The sequence below is a fragment of the Peromyscus leucopus genome, chromosome 3 (assembly GCF_004664715.2).
Source record: "Peromyscus leucopus breed LL Stock chromosome 3, UCI_PerLeu_2.1, whole genome shotgun sequence".
Lineage (NCBI taxonomy): Eukaryota > Metazoa > Chordata > Mammalia > Rodentia > Cricetidae > Peromyscus > Peromyscus leucopus.
In genome coordinates, this window is record NC_051065.1 from 110,886,084 (window position 1) to 110,903,442 (window position 17,359).

Below are 17,359 nucleotides of genomic sequence, written 5' to 3' on the forward strand. Positions count from 1 at the left end.
GCACAACAATACTGGGTCCTGTGGCATGTCATAGATGCATGCTGCAAGCCAGGCAGTGTCAGAGAGAGCTGGTTGACAGTACATCAACTGTCAAGCCTAGGACACTCAGACAGAATAGAGAGAAGAGGTTTGGGAGATAAAATCATGACCCTGCATGGACAGATTCTTACAGAACCGACTGGAAAGTGGTAGGTGTGGGTCTGAGACCCCGTTCCTGTGTGACGTCAGGCACAGTGTTGTCCATCGCAGCCCATGAGGGCACAGGTCTGCACGTGGGCACGGAAGTCGTAGAATCTGACAGGGAAAGCTGGCAGACAACTAAATACGACTTTTGGCAATTTGACATTTTGCTGTAGGCGGCTCTGGTTTCTGGAACCCAGTTAACGAGATGACACAGGGAGCCTAACTGGCACCACCAAGCTCCTTTTCTCAGCCCAGTTTTACTGCAGACGCCAGTCACGCACCCGACTTTTCCTAGAACTCTGTTAATGATCACAGCTACCAAGTCTTGCTTACTGAGCTGCTGTGGCGGCGGCGGAGGTGGCGGTGGTGGAGCTGAGCCATCAGTGCCTGTAGCGTCGGGGTCTTCAACTGTAGGCAGTGGGTAGAAACATCTCCATACCTTAACACTGGAGGTTTGCCGTAGTATTTGCCGCTGGGGGAGGAAAAATCGGTCTTCTGATGATATAAGGAACACATATGCAAAATTTGCTTGACTGGAGCTGAGGTTGTAGCACAGTTAGGACAGGACTCACCTAGCAGTCTTGAAGCCCTGGGTTTGATCTCCAGCATCAAATAAAAATGGGGGTGATCCCATCACTGGGGAGGTGGAGGCAGAGGAGCTTCAAAGCCAGCTTTGGTGACATAGTGAGTTCCAGGCTAACACAGACACTCACACAGACACACACGCAGAGACAGAGAGACAGAGAGAGACAGACACACAGAGACAGACAGACAGACAGACAGACACACACACACACACAACACACACACAGAGACAGAGACAGACAGACAGACACACAGAAATATTAATTTTGAAAACAGTAAACAGTACATTTCTCCTAAGGAGCATTCCATGAAAGAGTTAAAATGATACTAGAGTTAAAATGGTAGAGTGGCACAATCCTTTAATTCCAGCACTCTCGGAAGGCAGTCAAAGCTACATATAGCCAGTCAAGGCTGCACAGTGAGACAGTCTCAAAAATAAAATAATAAAAGAAAAATAATGACAATAAAATGACTGAACAGAAGCTAACCAGCACTGTGTGTGTCTGTGTGCGGGCAGTTGGGCAGTGTTATTCCTGACTCCAGTCACCCATCATTAACACAACCATTTCACAACATAAAGGACATTTAATGTGTCTCTTCTGCTCCTTCAAGGGTTAAAATCTGTAGTAAGATCACCAGCTAGCATCTGGCAGAACCCCAGGTAACAGGGCAGATGTTTTTCACCTCTCTGGTTTACTAACCCCTCCCTGTCCAGCCATCCCTTTTCCCCTTCAGGCACTTTGGATTAAATAAGATATGTTTTCAGACTACTTTGTCTCTTAATTTTTAAACCCTTGTTTATTTTAACTTGAATTTAATCCATATGTTTCTGATTCATTTACACTTAACTCATCAAAATGTTGTTTCATAAAAAGCTCTTTGATGTTCAAATTGCTTTTGGAGCTATTTTTAATACTTTCCTTTTTTTTTTTTTTATAAAATAAAACTTCCCTACTTAGAAACAGAAAGTTCCATTTCATTGCTATTTAACAACTTGGGGTCCACAGAGTTGGGCTTACTTCGTTATTTAAATGAAATAATGTATGTAAAATGGTTCGTAAACTCTAAGGCAAGTCCTGCCTGCTAGCGATTAGTGTTGCTGTTGTTACTAGGACTATGCAGTCCAGAGAAGGTTCTGGGTCCTTCTTCCCACAGTCGGCTGCAGTGGACTGTCTTTCTGTTTCTTCCTGTTTATAATGCTGTTTTTTTTTTTTTTTTTTTTTTTTTTTTTTTTTTTTTTTTTTTTTTTTTTTTTTTTAATCCTGTGACTTTCTCATTCTCAGTAACACATGTCTAACAGTGGAAAGACAAAGAAGTGTGTCATTAATACAGGAAAGGTCAACCATATAAAATGGACCCTTGTTGCCTGGTGGTGGTGACACACCTTTAATCCCAGTACTGGAGAGGCAGAGGCAGGGGGATCTCTGTGAGTTTGAGGCCAGCCTGGTCTACAGAGCAAGTTCCAGGACAGCCAGAGCTACACAAAGAAATTCTGTCTGGGAAAAAAAAAAAAAAAGATCCTTGGAGTCTTGTTAACCTAGGGATTAGTTAGGGATTAGGGACAGTAGTGTGATAGGGTGGTCCTTAGCAGGGACCAGAGCCAGGTCAGCTCTCCCTGACTGAAGGGCTGGGGTCTTCTTGGGGTGTTATTGAAATGAACTGATAGACTTTGGCAGAAAAATGATCCATTAAGAAAAGAGTTTTAGGGCTGGGGAGATGGCTGCTCATCTGGTTGGTAATGTGCCTGCTTCACAAACACAAGGATCTGAGTTCCATCTCCAGAATCTGCACAGATGAAAAAACACACAGTCACACAGCAACACAAGCCCACAAAGAGGAGGTTTGTGAGCAGTAACTGGGCGAGGAGGAATCAACGACTCAGTGTACCCTGAACCCTGTGAGGAGCTACATAGAAAAGTTTCGGTGTCAATGTTTTCTTTTCTTTTTTGGGGGCTGGGGTAGACATAACACTATGGCTTGGTGCTAACCAAAGATCTGTGAGTTGGAAATGTGGTTACCAACCAAGCTTGGTTTAGAGGTAGAAGACCTTGATGAGGTGGGTCAGGGAAGCTGCTTAGATTACCTTGGGAGGGATTAATGTAATTCTCACAGGACCAGATTATCTTCTGGGAGAGCAAGTTGCTACAAAACAGTGAGGCTGGTTGTGCCCAGGCTTTTGGTTTCTTATCATGCTGGGTGATCTCTCTCTTGCTGGCATGTGATCCTACCTTGTGATACTATCCTTTACGAGTTCCTCATGAGGTCTGAGTGATATCAACACCGTGTTCTTAAAACTCTGGAAACGTGAGCTAAATGAACTTTTCTTCATAAAATACTCAGCCTCTGGTATTTTGTTATAGCAATGCAAAATGAACTAAGATGAACATACAATGTTGTGGTGATATTTTATTTGTGCTGAAATGTGGTGATATTTTATTTGTATGTTAATAAATAAGTTTGCCTGGAGATCAGAGGACATAGCCAGCCATAAAACAAAAGTCAGGGAGTGGTAGCGCATGCCCTTGATCCGATCACATGGCAGGCAGAGTCTCTGTGTGTTCAAGGACACAGCCAAGCGTGGTGACACATGCCTTTAATCCCAGTACCAACCATAGAGACCTGGAGGTCTGTGCAGATAGGCAGTGACGAGGAAGTGAGGTGGCTGGGCTAAGAGCCAATGAGAAGGCAGAACAGCAAGGCAATAAAGGTGCAGGTTAGACAGGAAGAAGCTCTCCCTCTTGGGAAGCTACGGCGGCATGGTGAGCTAAGGTTAGCTGATGGCTGTTCCTATTTCTCTAATCTCTACGGCTTTCACCCCTTTAATTGACTCTGTGTTTCTTATTTAATAAGACTGTTTAGAAATTCGTCTACACAATGTGGTTTAGGATCAGACGGCAAAACCTGGAACAGAGCAGCCTTTTTCTTCTTTTAGGCAGAATCTACTCTCTCCCTGGCTTGTGTGAGTCCTTGTCCACTGGTAACCATGGCTGTGATGGCACAGGTGTGGCTGGCACTCTGGGAGAATGGTGGTCAGGAATCTGCCATCTGTAGGAGATAGCAGACAAGTTTTGGCAAAACACAGCTGGTGTTTGCAGCGACACCACACTATTAGGGCTTGTCTTAGGGTTTCTATGGCTGTGAGGAGACACCACGATCATAGCAACTCTTATAAGGAAATCATTTAAGGGGGCTCGCTTATAGTTACCATTACCATGACGACAGCATGCAGGCAGATGTGGTACTGGCAGAGCATCTGAGAATCCTACATCTTGCAGGCAACAGGAATTCAACTGAGACACTAGGTGCTATCCTGAGCATAGGAATGGTCAAAGCCTGTCCCCAGTGACACACTTCCCCAACAAGGCCAAACCCAATCCAGCAAAGCCACACTTCCCTGTGAGATTGTTGGGCCAATTACATTCCAATTACCACAGGGCTGGTGAAACACACACAGCATATACAAGCCTGGGTCCCTAGAAACACTTGGGAGTGTCAGGTGTGTGGGGGTTACAGGGAGGTCATCCCCATCCCCATGTGTCTTCATGACCTCACCCCAAGCTGGAATCCCGTGAGGCCTGGGGCCATTCAGGATACACAGCAGATAGCAAAATGGCTGGTTTGTTGCATGTCTTGACAATTCTGCGAAAGGTCTTGACCATGCCATCACAAACGAACAGGCAGCCCTTGTCTCCCGGAAGGCTGACCCCAATGGGAGTGTGGAACACACACCTCTAGTTTTCCACGCTGTCCTTGTGGCACACCAGGCTGCCTCGAGGAATTTGGAAGCACACAGGAAAACTCTGGGTCACACAATGGAGGGACCACGGCTTTGCCCTTTCGCTCACCAGTCTTTGCGGGTGAATGGCTCCGAGCCTTCTGATTCTTGCCTTTCGGAACAATTGGCCCCTTCAGTCAGCTTGCCCCAGCAGCAGCAATCAGTTACTCCTCCTAGCCATAAATTACAGCTATTCTTTCTTTCCAGGGGGAAGGAACGAAAGTAACAAAGGGAGGGGGCTATAAAGAAAGAAACTGTCCAGCGGCGAGGGTTTGAGTAATTAGTTGGGTCTTGGGTTTAAGGTTGACTGACTTTCAGTTTGAATTTTGATTTGGAGTATTATTGGAACAAAGAGACCCCGCTTTAATCTACCTTTCCAGCTGAGACGGTGACTAGGTGGGTGACAAGGACTGGGAGGTGGGGTGGGGGTGGGGGAGCAAGGCTTGTTACAGGGATTTCCATTAGGATTCGGCAATTTCACGGATGGTTGTTTTATTTCTCCAGAACTCTGGTTTCGGGTTGGTGATGCCCTCTCCTTATTGTCGGTTGGATCTCAAATGTTTCTTCTGGGCTCCTGGCGTATCTGAACACCAGGTCCCCGACTGCAGGTGCTGTTTGGTACAAGATGGAACTTGTGGTAGATGTGGCCTAGCTGCTGGACACACACCAACAGGAGTGGGTTTCACGGTTATAGGGCAGCCCTGGTGTGGGGCTGTCCCTGCCTCGAGTCTCCTGCCGCAGGATAACCAATTGCCTCGGGCTATAGCCACCCCTCCCCCCATGAAGCCCCGATGGACTGCATTTTTTCAACCTTGAGCTGAAATACACCTCTTTTCCCTTTAGTTGCTGAGAGAAAGAAAGAAAGAGAAAAAAAAAAGGAAGAAAGAAAAAAGCAAGCAAGCAAGCTATTAAATATTCTCCTGTTTATGAAACAAACAAGATAACTAACAATATCTACTGAACTTGGTTCATGATGGACACTGCCATAAAACCACCTTGTCCACCCGTAATGGAAAAGCTGCTTGAGGCAGTTCATTCCACAGGGGCTTGTTTGAAAATAAAGGGGAAATTTCCCAGGTGACTAATGGTTTTAGGTACAGCAGTGTTTTCCATTGTTCCAAGGCACCTGGAAGAACTGGCTGGCTCTCAATTATTCTGAGAAATGAAGGACTTACAACGAGAGAAGAAAGATAGGATTCCAACATCCACAAGACAAGGCCATCTGCTTCCACAGAGAAAACACTCAGCATTTGCTAGCTAGCAGGAGGCTGGCTGGGCTACCCCCACCAAGGTCAGATTTATGTATTTTCTCTGGAACTGGGATTTTTGTACACCAGGCACAATACTGTGGAGTATTTACAGTGTAAGCATTTTTTCCCCTAAAGCAAACATCTGTACTCCCTGGCTGGCTAAACCCCTCATCCCCAGATGCAGGAGATAGAGACTTCTTTGGTAAGCAGGTGCGTCCTAGCTGGGAGGAAGCCTTTCTTTGGGCCTGACTCCCAGAGTGTTTGGACATTTTTCTCCTTCCAGAGATGTAACCTCATGACTTCTGAAAGCAGTTGAAAGGGCGATTCATTTCTTATTTTTCCCCTTTAAAAAAAATAATTAAAAAAGGGCTTGGCTATTGCAGTTGGAGAGGAAGAGCTGGGTGGCTTCGGGAGGAAGCCAAAGGCAGTGTCAGAACCATTACTAAGGCACTTTACCTTCCTTTGCTTTTTCTTGTTTTCAGTTTCCCTCCTTTCATGAAAGCAGGGGTGAGGGAGGGTGGTGGGGGTGAGGGGCCTGAAGGTCAGGTGTGGTGATATTTTATTTGTACTGAGATGTGATTTTATTTGTATGTTAATCAATAAAGTTGCCAGGGGGTCAGAACTAATAGCAAGCCATCGCAGAAGCTGGGCGGTGGTGATGCACGACTTTAATCCCAGTGCTTGGTAGGCAGAGCTAGGTAGATCTCTGTGTGCTCAAGGATACAGCCAGCATTGGAGACACACGCCTTTAATCTCAATACCAACCATAGAAGACCTGGAGGCCTGTACAGAGAGGCAGTGACTAAGAGGTCATGTGGTTGGGTTTACAACCAATGAGAAGGCAGAACAGAAACTCTATTAAAAAAAAGACAGACACAGGAAGTAGCTCTCTTTTGGAGAGGTACAGCGACAGTGAAGGGTAAGGTTTTTAGCTCTTAGCTATTGCTCTGACCTCTAGGCTTTCATTTCTGTTTTGGCTCTGTGTTTCTTATTTAATAAAACGGTTGGTTACATCTACAGTCAGGAGGAGGGATTAGAAAGGGAAACAAACAAACAACAAAAAAACCCAGAATACTGAAACTGCTTTACCACATAGAATGCCAATGGTTTGTGTGTGTGTGTGTGTGTGTGTGTGTGTGTGTGTGTGTGTGTGTGTGAGTATGTATACAGTTTATGTGTGTCTGGGTGCATGCATGCTACAGAGAGTCAAAGTTTTCACCCCCTACCTTGTTTGAGATGAAGTCTCTTTGCTGTGTTCCTCCTGTGTAAGCTAGGCTAGCTGGCCAGTGAATTTCCCAGGATTCTCTTGTTTTTCCCTCCTGTCTCTGTAGAGTGCTGGGGTGACAGATGCGCATGCCACCATGCCTGGCTTTACATGCATTCTGGGGATCTGAACTCGGGTCCTCATGCTTGTGTGACAACCACTTTACCCACTGAGCTCTCTCTCCAGACCCTCAAGGGTTAATTTTGCTGCAGGTTCCATGGGTGCAGATGCCATGTCACAAGAACTTTCTGAAGATAAGACTTTAAAGAGCCATGCAGAGGCAGAGTGAGTGGATCAGAGACATCCATTTACTTACTCACTCAATCATTATATATTAATATCCACTTGGTTTGGTGTATTGTGTTCCTCAAAATATTGTGTACTCTAATAAATTTATCTGGGTCAGAAACAGACAGCACTAGATACAAAAGCTAGAAAATGTGCACTCACACCTTTAATCCTAGCATTCCAGAGATAGAATCCTCTGATCTCTGTGAGTTCAAGGCCACATTGGAAATAGCCAAGCATGGTGACACACGCCTTTAATCCAGAAAGCCAGCCTTTAATCCAGGAGTGGTGGTAGAAAGCAGAAAGATATATAAGCGTGAGGACCAGAAACTAGAAGATTTTGCTGTTAAGCTTCAGCTTTCAAGCAGCAGTTCAGCTGAGACCCATTCCGGATGAGGACTCAGAGGCTTCCAGTCTGAGGAGACAAGACCAGATGAGGATCCGGCGAGGTGAGATAGCTGTGGCTTGTTCTGTCTCTCTGACCTTCCAGTATTCACCCCAATAACTGGCCTCGGGTTTGATTTTATCAATAAGAACTTTTAAGATTCCTGCTACAACTTGGTTTTGGGGTTCAGGTTACTGCAGTGATGAAGTCAAACACCACCTCTTGTAAGGAACCAAAAAGTGAATCCTGGATAGCCAACTTCAAGACCTTCACAATTCCAGCTCTTATCCTTGTGGAGAACTGGCATTGTTGAGTAGTGGGCAAAATGTAAACACTACGGAAAGCTACCATATTGCTGTGGTATTAAAAATCCTTGCTTAAATTATGGGATTCTAAGTCCCATGGAATCATGGGAAAATGACAGCTCAGTAATAGGAGGTTGAGTTTCTGTCTGCTATGTTAAGGGTCACGTGCAAGTGTTGAGTCCTCCTCAGGGCCTCAGTGTTCCTGTAAGGAGAGGAAATGGGAAGGGCTTTTGATTGGCTTCCACTTGCATAGTTTTGCAACTTGTTAGTAGTTTGGATCCAGAGAATTTGTGATGGGTGAATGAGGTACTTGGCGAGGGCTACTCTGGAGGAGATAAGGGTTAGAATATAGGCCGGGGGTAGGGAGCAGGGACCTCTAGGCACTAGGGTTAGTGATAGCTATCTCACATCCAGCTTTCTGACCTTGGATCCTGGCCCATGTCTACATGGTTTTATCAACAATGGACATGTATTTATCATAGTCTGGAGGCTGACAGCCTTAACTGGATTCCCATGTGTGGTGGGGCATCTTCCTGGATGAAGATGTCAACTTCTGCTGTCTCCCTGTGGCATAAAGAAGATAAGAGAGCTCCCTGTATGGGCCCTTGTGTCATGGAACTAATCCATTGATGATTTAATTATGACCCATGGTTCTACTCTCTGAACTAAAACCATCGGAAATTAGATCTTAACATCTGAATTTGGGGGGTTACATAAAAATTCAACATATAGGCTACCCACAGGCTAGCCCACCCGACTCAGCTCAGGGCATTGGGGCATTGAGTCTGCTACAGCAGGTACTCAGCACGCGTCACGAGGAGGAAAGTTGTTTTATGGCTACACTAAAACATGACTGGCCCTTCACTCTTGCTCTCTTTGGATGTTTCCAGGGGCCTCGGGGCACATGGCGTTGTAAGAGACTGAAGGCAGAAACAGCTGTTAGACTCCACCTGCCTTCAATGAAGCCACCCGGTAAGCATTTCCCAAAAATCTGAAATATTGCCACTCTGTTCTCTTTTGTTGCTGTAGAAAATAGTTTTAAATACCACAGCATCTTCAAGTTGTTCCCAGTTTTCATCGTCTTATCTCCACTCCTCTTTCTGGTCTCTTGTATCTGTCTCATAAGATCTCTTATGACATCTCTGGAACTACCTACATAACCCAGGACCATTGCTCACTCTTCAAGATCCTTAACCATCGAATTTGCGGAATCCCTTTTCCACTCTCTTCACACATTCACAGGTCCCAGAGTTTAGCACATAGATGATTTTGAGGCCATCATCTCAACCCAGTTTAATTCTGAGTTATTTACCAATAGGATCCTTGATATATACAAGAAACAATGCACAGCTATTAAACTCTGTAATATGTAATAGTAGATATTGTCTTAACTGCAGGTTCATCCTTTTTATGGATATGGCCACAACTTTTCTTATAAATCTACATTCCAGGCTTTGCCCTATCTTTCCCTCGACTGCTTCATTGCCTTTTCTACCTACTTCAAGAGGATATATGCTCTTTTCTCAGCTTCTCTACTGAGCCTGGCTCAGTGCTGTATTCACAAAATGCCATGATTTCAGTTACTTTTCAGTCTCTCTCTCCTCCACCAGCAACTAGGCCATCATTCCCTAGATGATAATTCATGTGACATTTGTCCTGTGAAATCACATCACACCAAAGCCCAGAGCTTATGGCCAAAACATTTTAAGAAACATTGCATTTTATCTTCCCTTGTGGAGATTCGCAGTATGTGTTAGCAGATTATAGGTTCTGAGCAGCCATGCAGAGGCAAGAGGGTGTGGTAATTGAACACAGCATTTTTCAAAATGATTTGCTCATGGAATCCTTGTCCTGATTGCAATCACATTGTGAGAAATATGACTTTTGATGCCTTGAGGGCAGAATGAAGCAGTGTCTGTTTTTTGCATAGTTTATTGCTGTCCCTTTTCTGGCTTATGTAGGTGCTTTTACACACACACACACACACACACACACACACACGCACACACACACACACACACACATACACACACACAGCAATGCACACACACATGCACACATGTTGAATGGATGCATCAAATATGAAAGTGATGAGACAAAATCTCTTTCTTGAAGTTAGTTGTTCAGCACCAAATGATAGGTGCCTAAAAGCTTATTTCTAGTACTAGGTAAATTAAAAGTAACCCAGGCCAGGACTGTGAACGGGAAGGAAAAGCCCAACTCGAATGCCGAGAACTAGTGTAATATTTAAACAGACAGAGATAGGTTGTTCAAGCTCCCTTGAACTTTGTGGACTGCCCTTTTTCTGAAAGGGAAAAAGAAAATCAAATCTGTGGCCACAAAGCAGAACAGAAAGAAATAGCTGTCTTCGGATAAAGAATGAAAATTGTTATAGAAAAGATTAAGTGAGGATTAAGATTCCAAGTCAGGTCTCTATTGTGCCCTGAGCAGCCACTACTCATATCCAATTGTGTCTGTGAACTGCAGGCAGTCACTTTGAGGCAGCAAACCTGTAGCTTGTGGCCAAAGGTTGGGCATGAATTTTCCAATTGCAGCCACCATCATTTATCAGAAAGGAAGGTTCCCTCGACATGGGAAGCAGTAATGGCCTCCCTCAGGAATGGTACCAGAGGCCAGGGCAGTCATAGGTAGATGAGCCATTCCCACAGCTGCTCTGTGGCCTTGCTGAGTCCCTTGCTGCTTTAATCTGGGAGTTGTTTCAAGCAAATTCATGAGAGGTTAATAGGCCATCTTTCCTGTGTGCTCTGCTAAGGTCCCTAGCTCATGCAAGAAGAAGAGCATGAACCTGCCATGGTTCAGTAGAAGAGATGAAGGATTTGGATGAAGGATTTGTCATCATGGATCCCATTGTAAGGTCCTTAACGTATAAGCCAGTGTGTTTAGTTGATGCATTTGAATATGCCTTTGTGGGTCTGGGATGTAGCTCACTTAGTAGAGCTCTGGCTTAGCAGGCACAAAGCTCTGGATTTGATTTCCAACATTACATAAACCAAGCATGGTGGTGCTCACTTGTAAACTCAGCCTTTGGGAGAGGAATCCAGGAGAGTGAGTTCAAAGCCAGCACTGGCTACAAGAGACTCTGTCTCATAACAGCCAAAAATAAATTAAAAAAAATCAGTTTGAGGCCAGCCTAACTATATCTTTATACAGAGTTATAAATCTGAGAGATACTATTGGTAAAGCACTCGTAGCTATGAATAATGTCAACGACACCAACTAGAGTTACCTGGGAAGAGGAAAGCTCCACAGAGGAATCAACACCATCAGCTTGGCCTATAGGCAAGCCTGTGGGTCATTTTCTTGATTAATGATGTGTAGGAGGGCCTAACCCACTGTGGGTGGTTGCTACCCTGGGCAGTTGGGCCTTGGCTGTATAAGAAAAGTAGCTGAATAAGCCAGCAGGAGGAAGCCAGTAAGCAGTGATCCTCCATGGCCTCTCCTTCAGTTCCTGCCTCTAGGTTCCTGCCTTGATGTTTTTCCTTATCTTCACCTGATGATGGTAGACTGTCAACTGTAAGCCAAATAAGTCCTTTCCTCTCCAAGTTGGTCTTGGTCAGTGTTTTATCACAGCAACAGAATGTTCACCAGAACATGTGATATATTAAGCTAGAAATGAATACAAAGGATACACATACAATGATAATCTTCAGTGAACAATAAGAAGAAAATTAAAGGAGCTTGTCTTAGAGTTTCTGTTGCTGTGAAGAGACACTGTGGCCTGCTGTGGGTCGTCTTTCTGTATGCTATGAATATGTGTTGCTCTGATTGGTTGATTAATAAAGCTGTTTGGCCTATGGCAAGGTAACCTAGAGGCAGGTGGAAAATATAAGCAGATAGAAAAGAAGAAGAAAGGCAGGAGAGAATAGATGCTGCTAGCCGCCACCAGGAGAAGCAAGATGTAAAGTACCAGTAACAAACCATGTGGCAAGGTATAGATTTATAGAAATAGGTTAATTTAAGATATAAGAGCTAGCAAGCAAAAAGCCTGCCATGGCCATAGTTTGAAAATAATATAAGCCTCTATGTGTTTATTTGAGTCTGAGTGGTCATGGGACTAGGCAGGACATAGAAAAACTTCCAACTACAATGGCCACAGCAACTCTTATAAGGAAACATTTAATTGGGGTTTGCTTACAGTTTAGACAGGAAGCATGATGGCATGCAGGCAAGCATGGTGCCAGAGAGGTAGCTCAGAGTTCTACATCCAGATTGAGAGGCAGCAGGAAGACAGAGAGAGACACTGGGCCTGGCTTGATCCTCTGAAACCTCACTGTGACACATCTTCTCCAACAAAGCCACACCTACTCCAACAAGGCCACACCTCCTAATAGTGCCACTCCCTATGAGTCTATGGGGTCCATTTTCATTCAAACCACCATAGAGCAATTAACCCTTGTTCTAATGTCCTTCTTTACCATTTCCTTTTAACCTCTAATTGTGTTCCCCATTTGTGAAGCTGCTCATTATAGTTTACCATCTTAGAGAAGAGATAATTAGATGAAAAGAAAATTAAATGAGGGGTAAAAATCTTCTGAATTTTGAGTTTTCAAAACTGGACAATGAAGGAAGAGTAAGAATATTCATATTACAGACTTGCCCCAGACCTGAAAAGTAGCTATACCAGGTGTTGTGAGTGCACAGTACACACTGGATTTCAGTCTTAGTTGAAAAAATTTTTATATTATTTATTTGTATAAATATTATATTATATTTATATTATATATGTTTATATTATAGTGTCTAGTCATGTCTGTGAGGGAGGGCAACACCATTCCTGGGCAGATGACCTGGACTGGATTAAAAGAAAGCAGCTAGCTGGATATGAACATCCACTGCTCTTTTCTTTCTGACTGAATGCAGTGTGGTCATCTGCTCCATGTTCATGCTGCCACATCTCCCCCACCATGATGGACTGTATCCTAGGACTGTGAGTCAAAATAAACCTCTTCTCTCTTAAATTTCTTTTTGTCGAGGTATTTTATCAGAGCAAAGAGAAAAGTAACTAAGACACCTTCATACAAATGTTAAGACCTAACCCACATAAAATGGCATTTGGAGATGGGCCTGTGGGAGATGATCTAGTCATAAAGGTAGAGCCTTCTTCAATGGAATTAAAGCCCTTATAAAAGATACCAGGGAATTTCACTGTTCCTTTTGTCGTCCACAAACCTATAAACTGTCCTACGTAACTGGGCCTTCACAGCCTCATCCATTCCCCTTGCCTGAAGAGAATTCCCACATAGCCTGTGGCAGAATACATCCCAGGTAGGGACAACTCCTGGATTTGAAGATGTTCTATGGATAAGGATAGAATCGGACATGCCAGACACCAGATCTGTCAGTGCCTTTGTTATAACCTTCTAGCCTCCAGAACTGTGTAAGCTACACTGCCCTCCCTCCCTCCTTCCCTCACTCCCTTCCTCACTCTCTCTCTCCCTCCCTCCTGACCTGTCTAGTCAGTGGTGTGTTGTTGGGGCAGCATGAGTAGTTTAAGATAATAATGAATTTAAAAAAAATGTAACAGTCAAATGTGGTAGAGCACACCTTTAATCCCACAAAGGAGGCTGAGGCAGGAGGATTTTGAGTTGCAGGTCAAGGCCTGGAGAGATGATTGACAGTGTCTCTAGATATAGTTTTGTTATCCTGAGGTATGAATACATGTGCCTCCTGTGCCATAAGGCATGGTGACCAGATACCAAAAGAAAAGACCATATGAGATCAAGGTGATACAAATTGGAAAGGAAAAATCAAACTTTTGCTATTTGCAGATAATATGATAGTATGTATAAGTGACCCCAAAAATTCTACCAGGGAACTGCTACAGCTGATAAACACCTTCAGTAATGTGGCAGGATACAAGATTAACTAAAAAAAAAAATCAGTAGCTCTCTTATATACAAATTATAAATGGGCTGAGAAAGAAATCAGAGAAACATCACCCTTTACAATAGCCACAAATAATACAAAATACCTTGGGGTAACTCTAACTAAGCAAGTGAAGGACCTGTATGACAAGAACTGTAAGTCCCTGAAAAAAGAAATTGAAGAAGATGTCAGAAAATGGAAAGATCTCCCATGCTCATGGATTGGTAGAATTAACATAGTAAAAATGGCCATCTTACTAAAAGCAATCTACAGATTCAATGTAATCCCCATCAAAATTTCAACACAATTCTTCACAAATCTCAAAAGAATAATACTTAACTTCATATGGAAAAACAAAAAAACCCAGGATAGTTAAAACAATCCTGTATAATAAAGGAACTTCCAGAGGTATCACCATCTCTGACTTGAACTCTACTATAGAGCTATAGTAATAAAAATAGCCTGGTACTGTCATAAAAACAGACAGGCAGATCAATAGAATCAAATTGAAGACACTGTTGTAAATCCACATACCTACGAACACCTGACTTTTGACAAAGAAGCCAAAAATTATACAACGAAGAAAAGAAAGCATCTTCAACAAGTGGTACTGGCACACTGGATGGTGGCATGTGGAAGAATGCAAATAGATCCATATCTATCGTCCTGTGCAAAACTCAAGTCCAAGTGGATCAAAGACCTCAACATAAATCCAATTACACTGAACCTGATAGAAGAGAAAGTGGGAAGTAGCCTTGAATGCTTGGCACAAGAGACCACTTCCTGAATATAACACCAGTAGCACAGACACTGAGATCAACAATCAATCAATGGGACCTCCTGAAACTGAGAAGCTTCTGTAAGACAAAGGACATTGTCAAAAAGACAAAATGGCAGCCTACAGAATGGGGAAAGATCTTCACCAACCCCACATCTGACAGAGGGCTGATCTCCAAAATATATAAAGAACTCAAGAAGCTAGACATCAAAATACCAAATAATCCAATTAAAAAATGGGGTACAGATTTAAACAGAGAATTCTTAAGGGAAGAATCTCAAATGGCCAAGAAACACTTAGAGAATTGCTTAGCATCCTTAGCCATCAGGGAAATTCAAATCAAAACAACTCTGAGATAACCATCTTATGCCTGTCAGAATGGCTAAGATCAAAAACGCTAGTGACAGCCTATGTTTGAGAGGATGTGGAGTATGGGGTTAGGGAGAAACATGGTGCCATGGCAGAATCCACAAAGATGACCCCACCTAAGACTCCTAGCAATAGTGAAGAGGGTGCCTGAACTGGCCTTCTGCAATCAGATTGGTGACTGCCCTAATTGTCGTCAGCGAGCCTTCATCCAGTAACTGATGGAAGCAGATGCACAGCCAAGCACTGGGCCCAGCTCTAGGGGTTCAGTTGAAGAGAGGGAGGAGGGATTGTAAGAGCAAGGGCTTCAAGATCATGATGGAGAAACCCACAGAGACAGCTGACTTGAGCTAGTGGGAGCTCACTGACTCTAGACTGACAGCTGGGGAGCCTGCATGGGACCCACCTAAGCCTTCTGCATGTGGGTGACAGTTGTGTTGCTTGGTCTGTTTGTGGGGCCCCTAGCAGTGGGATTAGGATCTGTCCCTGGTGCATGAGCTGGCTCTTTGGAACCTATTCCCCATGCTAGGATTCCTCAACCAGCCTTGATGAAGGGGGAGGAGCTTGGTCCTGCCTCAACTTGATATGGCATGCTTTGTTGACTCCCATGGGAAACCAGCCTCTTTCTGAAAGGAGGAGGAGTGAAGGGGGTTGGTGGGAGGTGGGGGGAGGGTACAGGAAGAGGGGAAGGAGGGGAAACTATGGTTGGTATATAAAATAAATGAAAAACTAAATAAAAAAAGAAAGACCATATTGCTGTGGGATGGTCTGTATGTCAAATAAAACACTGATTGGCCAGTGGCTAGGCAGGAAGTATAGGCAGGACTAACAGAGAGGAGAAAAGAAAGAACAGGAAGGTGTAAGGAGTCACTGCCAGCCGCCACCATGACAAGCAGCATGTGAAGATACCTTTAAGCCACGAGCCACGTGGCAAGGTATAGATTTATGGAAATGGATTAATTTAAGCTATAAGAACAGTTAGCAAGAAGCCTGCCACGGCCATACAGTTTGTAAGTAATATAAGCGTCTGTGTGTTTATTTTATAAGTGGGCTGTCGGACTGCCGGGGCTTGGTGGACCCAGAGAGAAAACTCCAGCTACACCATATGGCTGCCCAAGGTAACTGGTTCTTCACAGCCCTATTGTATTCATCTTATCTGAAGAGAATTCCCACACAGCCCACAGCAGATAAGTGGCCCAAATGGGAAACAACTATTGGACCTGAAGATGCTCCATGGCTATAAATGGAGCCTGACTTAGCCATGACTGAACAGATCAACAGCTGAGCATACAGGCTGATGGGTGTCTTAGGGTGGATCGTCAGAACCTGTGGTGGGACTTTTGTACAAGAGACTTCTAGAGGGACTTGGTGTTTTCAGGAGAAAGCCTGAGAGGGAGGCAGGTGGGCAAGGGCAGAGGAAGGCCTGCTTTCAAAAGGTGGTCCCTTTGACTCTGGAGTATGAGCTGATCACAGCCTTTGTTCGGCCGTGTGGCACAGGATCTGAACTTTTAGGTTCTATGCCAATACCTGGCCATAGAGTGGACACCCTTCGTTACATCCCTCAAGGTACCCTTGGGAGATGAGGCTCTTAGCAAAGGGATATACTCCTGCTAACGATGCTGCCCCCAACAGTAGAGTTCAGGAGCAGGGACCTGCTCAGGAACCCCGGGCTGAGCTTCCACAGAAGGGCAGGCACAGGGCAGCCAGAGGGAGAGCAGAGCTCCCCACCTTACTTGGGAGTCTGAAGCAGGAGGATGACAACCTCAAGGCCTGCCCTAGCAACTTATGACACCTTGTCTCAAAATAAAGGGTTGTTGTTGTTGTTTGTTTGTTTGTTTTTAAAGTACTGGGAATATAGCTTGCTGTTAGAGTGCTTCATTAGTATGTATAAAGTCCTAGCCTCCATTCCCCAGTATTTCAAAAACAGATAAATAAAAAATTAAAAGCAAGATTCAGGGCTGGGAGATGGCCCAGTCATTATGGCACTTGCTGTACAAGTATGAACACCCAAGTCTGGCTCCAGCACTCATATAAAAGCTGTTTGTGATAATGTGCCTGTAATCTCGGGAGGCAGAGGCCAGAGGGGCTGGGGGCCAAGCCCGGCCAGCCAGTCTGTGAGTTCCAGCTTCACTGAGAGAGTGTCTAAAAATCTAAGGCGGAGAAGTAATTGAGGAAGTCACTCCTGGCCTCTGCACTCACATGTCCACATGTGTCCACACACATACACACCCCCCAACACACACACACACACACACACACACACACACAAAGTTTATCTTTCATTATAGTGATGT

The 17,359-nt window shown here is 44.3% G+C and overlaps 1 protein-coding gene across 1 annotated transcript in view; it reads right to left on the bottom strand.

Moving 5' to 3' along the window:
- Positions 1-224: 224 nt before the first annotated feature.
- The window catches only part of LOC114681937 (zinc finger protein 120-like), a 30,380-nt gene continuing 13,245 nt past the window's right edge, over positions 225-17,359 (bottom strand). Inside the window, exons 2-3 of the mRNA XM_037204316.1 lie at positions 465-591; positions 225-369 (exon numbers count right to left, since the gene is read on the bottom strand). Coding sequence (XP_037060211.1) covers positions 225-369; positions 465-591 — 272 coding nt within the window. The remainder of the gene's footprint in view (positions 370-464; positions 592-17,359) is intronic.